Here is a 12,495-nt window from a genome sequence, read left to right as displayed (position 1 = left end):
GTGCAAAATGCTTTTGTGTACCTATTGACCGTCATATGCATATTTCTTCCAAACTTCGAATTTACATTTTGGGATTCTATAAAATATGAATACAAACGAAAGAAACCTGCATAAATGAATAGTTCTTGACCAAAAAAATCAATTTTCTAATATCAAAAATAAGGAAATATTTGTGGAAATGACATAATATACTAATTATACCTGGCAACAGTACTAGAGAATGCACATTGCATTGCAAAGTTGCAAGCAACATCAAAGATCAGTTTGGGAAACATACAGTCTCAAATCCGAATAAACTGCAGGATACGTAAAATCAAAATACGTGCAGCATTTATTCTTGCATTATCTTTGTTGAATGCTGACTGTTACTTTGTATGAGAATGAAAATGAGGCTACGGTCAACACAAGGAAACACAGCAGTTCTAGCAACACTGAGACAAGCTGGAAATGCTACATTTTCTTTTAAAAAAACGATTCAATATTCACAGATCAATGGCGGACACGAGGCAGAGGAAATTTAATGCAGAGAAGTGCAAACAGATACATTTTGGTAGGAAGAACAAGCAGCAGCAGCAGCAATATAAAATAAAGGATACAGTTCTAAAAGGACTACAGTAGCAGAGGGACCTGGGGATATATATGCATAAATTGTTGAAGGTGGCAGGGCAGGTTGAGAAAGCAGTTAATAAGGCATAAAAGATCCTGGGCTTTATAAATAGAGGCATAGTGTACAAAAGCAAATTATGGTGAACCTTTATAAAACACACTGGTTCGGCCTCAACTGGATTATTGTGTCCAATTCTGGCTACCAAACTTTAGGAAGGATGTAAAGGGTTAGAAGAGGTGCAGAAAAGATTTACAAGAATGGTTCCAGGGATGAGAGAATACGTGGATAGAGTGGAGAAGCTGGGGCTGTTCTCTTAGAGAACAGAAGGTTCAGAAGAGATTTGACAGAGGTGTTCAAAATCAGGGAGAAACTGTTCCCATCGGTGCAAGGGTCGAGAACCAGAGGACACCAATTTAAGGCAAATAGCAAAAAAACTAAAGACGACATAAGGATTTTTTTTTTTATACCGCGTGGTCAGGATCTGGAATGTACTCCCTAAGAATGTGGTGGGGGCAGATTCAATTATTGCTTTCAAAAGGGAACTGGATAATTATCTGAAGAAAAATAAATTGTAGGGCTACAGGGAAAGGGCAGGCAAGTGGGACGAGCCGAGTTGCTCTTTCAGAGAGCTGACACAGACACAAAGGGCCAAATGGCCTCCTTCTGTGCTGTAACCATTCCATGACTATGAATTTATTAGCCATCCAATTATTTGAACATTTGTAAATATTTGAATTGTTAAAAATGCATACATCTTTAAAAATGTTTTGGTACATCTCCAAAATGTGTATTCGCAAAATCGAAGATATTAATGGAATTCACATCCACATTAATGCAGTCATACATGAGAAGAAACAAGACTGAAGGGAAAAGCAAATTCTGAATTCCTTTTGTAGCACCTTTTTTGTGAAGAGCATTTTCTCCAAGTGTCTCCCTGAATCATGCACCTATGCTGACTGAGGACAAGGTTGGTCACTGGATTTCCTCATTGCGCCACTCAAGCTAGCTGCTTTCAGTTAACGACCAAACAAGCTCCACTGCAAAGCTGAGGAGCTGAACAATCAGAAGCTCACTATGTTTGTAAGACAGAGATGAATTGTTAGAAATGCTGCATCACCACCCAGTGGTGCAGTTGTTTGAAGTTCCAGCTGTAGCATCCTTGGGCCAGATATAAATGAAGCAACAAGAGCTTCAAGTGAGAACACTCAATATCAGAAAAACCCACACTAACATGAAACCATCTGTAACAACCAAATATATTCAGGCATATAAATAAAATGAGGGAAAATTAATAATTTCCAACAGAAAAACTTAATATCTGTACTTATGTATAAAGAGCATTTTAAGGAAAAAAGTACTCTTAAAAGATGCCCACCTCACCAGCCTCCCCACCCCCCTCCCTTTTGAGTCTCTTGCCAAGTGGTTGGCAGCTTCCCTCTGCCCTATTTTTCTCCAAAGTCATCCACAAGGCTGAAAAACAATGCAAATGGCCTTGCCTGTGGGGAAGTATCTGGCCTGTGTGCAGAAATTCCATAAAATCATGAAGCTGTACAAACTATCAAGAACTGCAAACTATGCCTTGTTTGGTGTCATTCTTTTAACTCTACTAAATCCTAAACATTGTCTTGAGAATCCATTAATTGGTTTTTGGGGTACTGCAACTATGTGGCACTCACCCAAACAAAAGGCTTTTTCAACCACCTTTTTGGAAGAGTGAGCATGCTAAAGTTACAAAAAGATTCCCGCACAGTTCATGACAATGCAATTCTCCAAAGTGCAGCTTCCTGACCCGAAGTAGGCCATTGAGAAGTAGGCTTTAGTGAGGCACTTTGCCTAAAAAAAAAGGTCATCTGCCTATCCTGTCTATCAAAGAATGTTATGTGGGGAAAAACCCTAAAGAGAAAGTAAACGTTCTAAATGGGTTTAGCAAAATGTACATTTATACTTACTATTTTGCGTACGTGACTTAATGCGCTTCCCTCTTTGCCTCTACAGTTCTCAACCTGGTAAGGTGGTACAATTACAACTTCTTCCATGACGATTATGCTCTTCTCTTGCCATTTACAGTCCTTGATGCTAAAAAAGTGTGTTATATAAGTTTGCTGGTTGAAGAGACAACTAATTACAGATTTCCAATCCATTAAGCCATATCAAAATTATCAATGAAACTTTCATTTATCATAAACATTGTGATGGAACTTAACGGTTTAGTATTGAGCACTGTCAAAATGTTGGGGAAAACACAATAATATTTACATGCATGTTTGTCCACATATCAAAGTAACAAGCTGGGTCATGGTAGAGGCACTGGTTGGGAGGGCAAACAGTTTCTCAAGAAGAAATAAATGCTACGGTCGCCTCACACTGCCAATAAGGCAGAGACACTAGCCCAAGAAACAAAAAGAAAATAGCATTAAAAAATGTTGGAGAAAACAGCAACTGTTTGACAGATTAGACAACAGTTTTATTAAAGTAACTTTGCTCTCCTCCATTCTTCCATTCTCAAATGCAGTGACTGACTACATGGTATGGCTCCGCAGGCACCAGTAGCCCAGTGCAATCCTGCCCAAGTGGCCATTATCTATGTGAAACCCTAAACAGGAAGTCGTCAGTTATTATTTTATGGGATATTGATATGTTTTTTCTCCCCGAACCAGATCTACACTAGTACCCATCTAGGAAGGAGGGAGGGAGAGACTTTACACTTTTTAACACATAGTTACTGTTACTACTGGAGTGCTCCCACCCATTGTTACTGCAACAGCCAACTTAACACAGACCTATGCTCCAATCGCAGTGTTTCCTATCTGTATAATTCAATACCACACCATGTAAACCGTACCATTTTATTTTTAGAAAATGAGGTACAATTGCGCACTTGAATTAACAGATGTGCATCATTAGAAGAGTTAAGACCAAAGTTCTATCCCCTAAGCAAATGCTGAACAGCTGACAGGTTGGCATGCTGAGGCGGTGGGGGCAGATTAATGCAGAAGTCACTCCAAACTACTACATCAATTTTTTGGTGGACGGATCTAAAATATTAACATGTGTTTCCAATTGAAGAGAAGTAAATTAAAAATAGCTTTAAAGGAAAACGTTGGCTGAGTGCAGACAGAAATGTGGATCATTAAACTTCTTTTTCACCTTACCCACTGCTGAATTGAAGTGTTCAGCAAGCAAAGGGCATTTTTATTTTAAAATGTGGAAAATTGATTAAGTAATTCCAAAGTTTTTCTCCAAAAAAGTCACATAGCCCTGTTAAGTGGGGTGACTACAAATTATATTCAAAAGAAAAAGATATTTTGTTGCAGTATTTTTTGTCAGTTTTACAAAGATTACGTAGTGGGGAGCAAAACACGGCTTTATGTCCATCACCCCAGCTCCTCCACTAGCTGTGGCCAGGTGGAAAGGGAATAGTGTGTCTTGGAATGTCATATTCCAGTGTCTAGCTTCAAAAACAGTAAAGTGACAGCATTTCTGCTTACACCAATCATTATGCAAGTGATTAAAATTAATTTACCTTTTAAAATTTTTTAATCCCAATTGAAGTGCAAGGCTCTCTAACAGTTTATGCAGCAAGTAACTCAGTTATGCAGACCAGGAATAATTCCCACTCCAGAGCTACAACTGGCATCAGCACCCCAGGTTTTTGATGAAGGGGTTAAAAATAAAAGGAAATTGACAGAATTCCAGTCGCAATTTCTATCCAGCAAGTTCTGTCTGACGCACATATGTAGATGCCACTCAAGGGTGGCATCAGTATTAGCTTCAAGCTTGGCTGTAATGGGACCTCACTGACAAGTCCCTCACTTGGGCAAGGTGCCCAGAGGGCAAATGTGGAACTATATACCAACAAAGAGTCAACACCTTCAGAAAGGAGAAGGGACTGGATTCGGGTTGTGGGGGCATGAATGAGAAAAAAAAGTGAAGGCAAAATGACAAGATATTCCTTAAAAAAATTGGAATTCATTTCAAACAAAAACACAATTTTGTATCCTACAGGGGGAAGGAAGCTGGTAGTACTGCAGAGGTCAGACAACAATTTCATGCTAATCATGCATACTTATTACTTTTCAACCCCTCTTATGAGGGTTAAAAAGACTTTTTTTTAATTTTTGATTTGTAACAGCTGATAATTAGCAATATAATTTAATGCAGATTCTACTGATATCAGTAAAATCCAGGAGCTTTGTTGTTCTTAGTTAAGACCACAGAATCACACAAAAGGAATGCTTATTAAAATTATGCACATACTTATACAAACTATATCATGACAGTTAACGAACAGGCGACACTTTTACATCTTCTCCATGTAAATATTAACAACTGATCTAAAGAATCAATGGTAACCATAATTTTATACAATAGAAATAGTTTTCTGTCAATGCTGGTCTTCACAGGGAGAACATTGCGGGAGTTAATACAAGACAGATTCTGAAGACAGCATTTTTAAAATTAAATCAAGTATTATCTCATATTACCACCTCTTCTATTCCCCGTTTTAACAAAGTTGCCATCTACTTTTCAAAAGTTTTCTGATGAAGGAAGGCTTTGAGAAGACGAAAAAAATACTGAACTTACGTCTTATGGATAGTCTGAAAAAGCTGCTGCCCTTCTGGAGAGACTCCAGCACTAATTGCATATGCTTGGCTTAATTTCTCTTCCTTCTCTGTCCGTGCTCGGTTGGCAAGCTGGTAATAAAGTAACAGTTTGAGTATCAGACACTTCTGATGTCGCAACCAAGAGCTGCTTTTCTAAGTGACTAGAACAGTCCAACTGTTGCAATGCTTACCTAAAATGTTACCACCAACCTTGTACAATTTAAAGTTGGTAAACAGTATAGCTCTCAAGCAGATGGGTTATCAAGAACATTTAACCATTCCTCTGATCAGTATTTAAGTATTCAGCTCATTAAAAAATGGTCTTGGGTGGTTTTTGACTCAGGTCTTCTCTTACTAAGTCTGGGAAACAAAAATGACACCAAGTTTGAGGCATCACATTCTGAATACTGAACACCAAACAAGACGCTTGCTTGAGATTTATATACGTATAATTAGCATCTCATCTTCAATACGAGTAAGCTTCAATAAAAAAAGCAGGTTAACATAAAACGTGAGAATTTTAGGGTCCCATTGGTTCAATTGGAAGTTCAGATTTGGTGTTGCCAGGTTGTACGGCAGAAGTGCCACAATTAGCCCTAGCACCTCTAGACTTAAAAAGCATTGGAAAGGCTGGGTGGTCGAAAATAAAGTGGCAGGGGCGGGGGTGGGGGTGGAAATGCTGAGCTTCACTTATTTCATATATAGTTGTCAGGGGAGCAAAGGACTAGGCCTGGCTGCAATGTCTTCCATAGCACGCCGATCTCACTAAAACAAAAGCAAAATACTGCAGATGCTGGAAATCTGAAACAGAAACAAGTGCTGGAAATACTCAAGAGGTCTGGCAGCATCTGAGGATAGAGAAGCAAAGTATTCTCTCCACACATGCTGCCAGACCTGCTGAATATTTCCAGCACTTTTTGATGCCGATCTCACTGTCAGGCTCAGATGAGAATAATCACAAAGCCAAAATATTGGAGGGCAAATGACACCTGTGCAACAATGACCCATCAACTTCAGAAGGGAGAAGTTAATTTTTTAGTTTAAATAATGCCAGCTTAAGACACATAGATATAGAATATCAGAACTTTTGAATGGCAAAACTTGACAGCTCTCATCCTACATTTCCTGGAGTCACAATATATCGACAAAATCTAACTTAACTGAGGGATTCATCTCCAAGACTAACATTAGTCTTGACAATGAGAATTTCAAATTGTAAATGAGTTTAGCAGAATGCTAACTAGACTGAATTGATCTATCTTTATATTTATCTTGTTCATCAGATCATACCAAAACAATAACTGACTAAGTTTTGAGAGCCCGAGAAAGATTTGTTGGTGTGTTTGTTAGACTTTACATAGGTGCAAGACTCAGTAGGGAATTCTTTTGGAACTCCAAGTAACTAGATGGAGCTCCAGACTGTTAAGAGATGCACAGGAGAAAAAGCATTGCACAAGGATAAAGAAAAGGACAAGGTGGCTCAATAATAAAATAGGATTCCATCCAGGTGGCATTTGATCGACCTTGTTCTAATACTGAAAGGGACCATATGACAAGCTAGGCAACAGGGGCTAGACACTGAACACTGCTTCGCCGTAAAAGGTGCATGTATAGGTCAGAACTGAACTGAAATGCATGAAACAATGGCTGGTATTGAACCAGAGTTGGGTCTTGAAGGAAAGGAAGAGCCCAATAGCAGTTTCCAAAATACCAAGATTATGCCTGTGGTCCAAGGAGCAGCACAGAAGGCTCAATAAATTGGGTAATAATGAGGAGGAAATTAAAGTGAGCTTATACAAAAGGAAAGTTGAATGTCCAGCAAAGGGAAAAGTTAACCACATTGGTCTAGTTGAAAACATTTTGAATGAGTATGGAAACCATTCTGGAGGAGGAGATATTTTCATCATGGAAGGTGAAAACAACATGTAAGGTTAGTGCCCAGTCAACAATTCTGCAGGGCACAGAAACAAGCATGTTTTGGGGATATACCGTTCAAAAAAAATGTCAGGTATCAGCTAGAAGAATAGAGCGAATAACCACATGGTTGAAGATCAAGTAGCCCAAGATAATGGAATGGGTCACAGCTAGGAAAGGATTATGTACAAAGCCAAAAGCTTTGCAAATGGAAGAGTAACAACAGGTAGAAAGCACGAAAGGATGATCTGATCAAACTTATGACAAGCCTTGTTAGCATGATGAAATGAGTAAGATTCCCTCCACCGGGGTGGTTGGGAGTGGGGGAAAAGTACACAAGCAATACAGACGAGCAAGGTCCCAGGTTCAATTCCAAATGAGTGCTGAGAAAGCTGATTTCAACTGGGACAGCAAAGGGGTACTACAGATGGCTCAGTGTCTCTGTAAGCTGAAGAAAAAGTTAGCTAGGATTCTGCTTCCCATCCCTTGTCCTGCTAGAAATTGTATGTACGTGGATATCAAGATCAGGCTTAACTGTGATATCTACTACAGTTAAATAACCTAATCTAATCACATAATCTAGGTTAAGACATGAAGAATAATCACTCAGCTGACATGGAGCAGTATCCCAGAATGCTACTGCCTTCAGGGAAGAGTGGAGAAACACTAACTTTTTTTTGCAGATAATTGAGAATAAAATAGTCTCTATTGGGAAATGAACAGTTTTGACATTTTAAACTTGCTGTCCTACAAAAAGATCAAGTGCAAGTATACCCACTGTCCCTCATTTGGTTATTTGTGGTGTTTGGCAGGCTGTGGGAACTGCCAAGTAGCAATCCTTCCGATCAGAGATTTTTAAAAAAATCAATGACTATTTTTTCACATTGCATAGTAGCTGATATTGCTGTAATTAAGAGGTCAGGAACAGGTTACATGCCATTCAGCAACAGAATGACACATGACAACCCAAACACAGATGACGAAAATAGGTGTATTTTATTTTAGTGTCAGCTTTGGCTCAGTTGCAGCACTCTTGCCTGAGTTAGAAGGTTGTTGGTTCCAGTCCCACTCTAGGACTAGAGCACATGACCTATGCTGAAACTTCAGTGCAATACTGAGGGAATACTGCACTGTCAAAAGGTGCTGTCTTTCAGGTGAGATGTTAAAGCGAGGCCCTGTCTGTTGTCTCACACGCACAGGTAGAGATAAAAGATCCTAATGCAATATTTTAAGAGGAAGAAAATTCTCTCCATGTCCTGGCCAACATTTTCTCTCAACCAACACCATCAAAAACAGATTAAACATTCATCTCATGGGCGTTTGAGAGACTTTGCTATACAGAAATTGGCCACAATGTTTACATACAGGTAAACAGAGACTACACTTTTTAAAAGTAATTTGTCTGCTGCAGAGGAGCCCATTGGAACTTCCCAGGGACGGTGTCTTGAACCAGCCAGTCAACCCAAGTTCTGTTTTCTTCATGTATTTGTTACAGATTCGATGACTCTTGCCAGTTTCAGAATGATTGTATCACATTTCAAGCCAATACTGTCAATGTGGGATTTGTTTTCTAATTGCAGTTGTCATCATTTCACAATTGTTGCCCCAGTAGTCTATCAGAAACTTAAACATGTCTGGTCATGTTTAGAAAAGTAAATTAAACTACTGTGGATGGTCAAAATCTCAAATAAAAACAAAGTGCTGGAAAGACTGAATACTTTATCTCCATAGGTACTGCCTCACCTGCTGAGTGTTTCTAGCATTTTCTATTTGTATGTTAAGAATTTGGATTTTTCTGGGAGGCAGAAAAGGGGAGAGATTTAACTAATTCAATATTTTTAAATAGTTTTTGTTTACTTTGAATTTAAGTGCAAGAGCATCACACAATGTAAATACCGGCATCATACCTCCCCTCTTTGCTACCCCCAAGGAGCATCATTTTAAAAGGATGACCAATCCCTGGTATTTGTGGGGTGAAAAAGTACAGGTAGGGGAATTTTTAAAAACTGTATGCTTCCACTACACCCACAGGAGCAACATGTAAAACAGGCATCAACCAAACCATTGGAGGCAGTCAATTTCACCATTGTAAATTTTTTCACATATCCCTGCAGTACAAATGAAGAACCATGAAAACAGCTCTGAAAACAAATGAGTTATTAAGGCCACCACTCAAGTCCGCATAAAACTAAAACCACAGGACGCACATTATGTTGACAAACCGATTATACAACTTCATCCAAGGCAAGTCTGGATTTTTAAACACTGAATACATTACTAACACTTGCCAGACTCTCTCTCAGTACAGATAGAATAGTTAATCTAGGGGAATTCAACCATATTTCTTACACTGCCCACTCAATAAGAACTGGGGGATGATACAATGAGAAATGTCCATGGCAACATACTCTTTTACACCTACAATGGTAAATACATTCAAGCCACAAGAAGGGCCATTGCACCACAAAAAGAACATTGTTTATTCACAGAAAACTACACTATAGCTTACTTTAAAAATTACACAATGCAAGTGTTTATAGGACCTCTGCAAGCTTAGTCGGTCAATGGTCACACAACTATACAAATGAAACACTCACAGGAATTCTTATACCACAATTTTCATTCTCATCAAAATACATTTTCAAGTGAATTCAGCATTTTTGGGTCAACACCTTAACTATTAGTCATGTATCTAATATTATGTTCTTGAAGAACAAAATAACATGAGAAAGTGTATGCAAAATAAAAGTTGCACTGTTCCTTTTCAGTTTTTATTTAAAATGACCACAAATCAAATGAGTGCCTCATCTGCCACATAGAATGGTGAATATTACATACAAACATATGAATTAGGAGGAGTAGGCCACCTGGCCCCTCGAGCCTGCTTCGCCATTCAACAAGATCATGGCTGATCTGATTGTAACCTCAACTCCACATTCCTGCCTACCCCCCAATAACCTTCCCCCCCCCCCAGCCCTGCTCATCAAGAATCTATCTAGCTCTGCCTTAAAAATATTCAGACTCTGCTTCCACCAGCGTTTGAGAAACAGAGTTCCAAATCCTCACAACCATGACAGAAGATATTTCTTCTCATCTGTCTTAAATGGGCAACCCCTTATTTTTAAACAGTGACCCCTAGTTCTAGATTCTCCCACAAGAAACATCCTTTCCACATCCACCCTGTCAAGACCCCTCAGAATCTTATATGCTTCAAAAGCTTGCCCCTTTGCTCCAATGTTATCCCCTCCTCATTGCATAACTCCTGGCGTTGTACTTCCATTGATATCTTCCACTTCCTCTCCCAAGTGGATGTTCTTTATACGTGAGCTCAAACAGCAATGCTAGTCAATTTGCTCAGCTATGGAGAGCATCACACCCACACCCAATCTTGTATTCCGTATTACTGGAACCCTCACATCAAGCTGTTGAGACCAACTACAGCATCCTTGCACCCACATAAACTGAATATGTTGGCTGCTTATATTCTAAGAAGAGTTGAAAGGCTATCTGAAGGCATGATGAACTTTGCTGGCAAATGCTCAGCCTCTGAATTTGAACTCACTTATTGTTCATTAAAACCCTTCACAATACTGTGTAATGTAGGCGAAAGGATAATAAAGCAAGTGAACTGACACGGACAAGTGACCTCGCCACGTTCCTCCTCCACCCAAAGTCAACCACAGAACTCATTGCAATTTTAAAGTGAAAATTTCATTTTTATTTACGTAAAATACTAAATATAAAACATTTTGGAGGCTTCATGCAATTCCTGTATAGCCACCATAATAAGGACTATTTCTACTCCCCAAATTTAAACAATATTTGAAAATCTGTGCAGTGCTGATCTTAGCCATAGAAGTTGTGCAATACAGCTGACATGAATGTTCACTGGCGAGGAGAGAGGAGAAAAGCCAAAGTTCTTAGGCCTGCTCTAGTGATCTTTGCTGAAGGGTGAATGCAGATTTAAGCTGAGAAAGGACAAGAATGTGGGTGAATACAAAAATCAAAGGTAGGGGAATGGGCAGATTATGCAGCAAATGCTGCATAACAAATAGGAAAATAGCACATTTTGGGGAAATCCAAATCGAAGTAAACCAAAAGTCATAAAATTCCCAATGGACTTGACAGAAGAGACCTTAAAATTAAGCAGAAAAAAAATGAGGGTAAACCAGCAACAGACATAAATCAGATTGTAAAAGCTTCTATAGGTATGTAAAATGGAAGAGATTACCCAAAGTAAACATGGTTCCTTTAGAGGCAGAGACAGGAGAAATCATAATGGGGAAAAAGGAAATGGCACAGACATTAAATGAATACTTTTATTCTGTCTTCACAGTAGAAGACATAAAAGGCATTCTGGGAATAGTGGCGAACCAAGAGTCTTGCAAAAATGAGGAACTTAGGGATATTAGGAGTAAAAAAATGGTAAAGGAAAAATAATTGGGACTTAAAGTCAACAAATCTCCCAGACCTGATGGCCTGCATCCTAGGGTTTTAGAAGAGGCAGCTACAGAGACAGTGGATGCATTGGTTTCGATCCTCCAGAATTCCCTAGATTCCAGTACAGTCCCCATGGATTGGAAGGTAGCAAATGTATCCCTGCTATTCCAGAAAAGAGGGAGACAGAAAATAGGGATCTATAGTCAAGTCAGCACCAGATCAATAATAGGGAAAATACTAGAATATATTATTAGGGATGTAGGCCTGACTTTTTACCCCCCCTCCCCCCAAAGAGGGAATGGTGGCATAGAATGGAGTGGGAGGCTCGGGGGGCCCTTCCCGACCCACTCCCGCCACCATTTTACACGGAGTGGCCAAAAACAGCCTGCCTGCCCCAGGCCAATCAAGGCCCTCAAGTAGCCAGTTAACGGCCACTTAAGGGCCTCCGCTCGCCACCACAGGGATTTTACCATTGGCAGGCGAGCAGTCCAAGCCTGAGAAAAGTCGCCTGTAAAAAGTAAGCGGCCTTCTGATGGCCTGGGAGAGCACTCCTGTTTGGTCACCACGTGCCTGACAGAGGGCCGTCCCCAATGCCCAACCATGCTCCCGCCCCCCCCAAATCGACCTCTTGCTGGGGCTCGACTGATCACCCCCGGTGAGGACTCAAAAAATCACCTCTTTTCCAGGGACGTCCCTCCTCTTCATATGGAAGCTGGGTTTCAGTCCCAGCAGTGGTTACCGCTCCTGGTGGCGCTGCAGGAACAAAGAGCTGCCGGTCCACTGATTGGCCGGCAGCTCCATTAGATAGGATTTCCCGCTTCAATGAGGTGCAAGTCCCGCCTCAGACCAATTAAGGGCCTGGGGTCCGTAAAATGTTGTCTGGATCCCCAAGTATGGCGGAGGCGGGATCACCACCGACTTTACAGTCGT

The 12,495-nt window shown here is 40.0% G+C and overlaps 1 protein-coding gene across 2 annotated transcripts in view; it reads right to left on the bottom strand.

The window, feature by feature from the left end:
• The window catches only part of lsm12b (LSM12 homolog b), a 46,191-nt gene that overhangs the window by 19,784 nt on the left and 13,912 nt on the right, over positions 1 to 12,495 (bottom strand). For both annotated transcript variants that reach the window (XM_068012975.1, XM_068012976.1), the window contains exons 3-4: positions 5,192 to 5,301; positions 2,557 to 2,683 (exon numbers count right to left, since the gene is read on the bottom strand). In XM_068012975.1, coding sequence (XP_067869076.1) covers positions 2,557 to 2,683; positions 5,192 to 5,301 — 237 coding nt within the window. The remainder of the gene's footprint in view (positions 1 to 2,556; positions 2,684 to 5,191; positions 5,302 to 12,495) is intronic.

The sequence above is a fragment of the Heterodontus francisci genome, chromosome 33 (assembly GCF_036365525.1).
Source record: "Heterodontus francisci isolate sHetFra1 chromosome 33, sHetFra1.hap1, whole genome shotgun sequence".
NCBI lineage: Eukaryota > Metazoa > Chordata > Chondrichthyes > Heterodontiformes > Heterodontidae > Heterodontus > Heterodontus francisci.
This window is presented reverse-complemented; position numbering and strand designations above follow the sequence as displayed.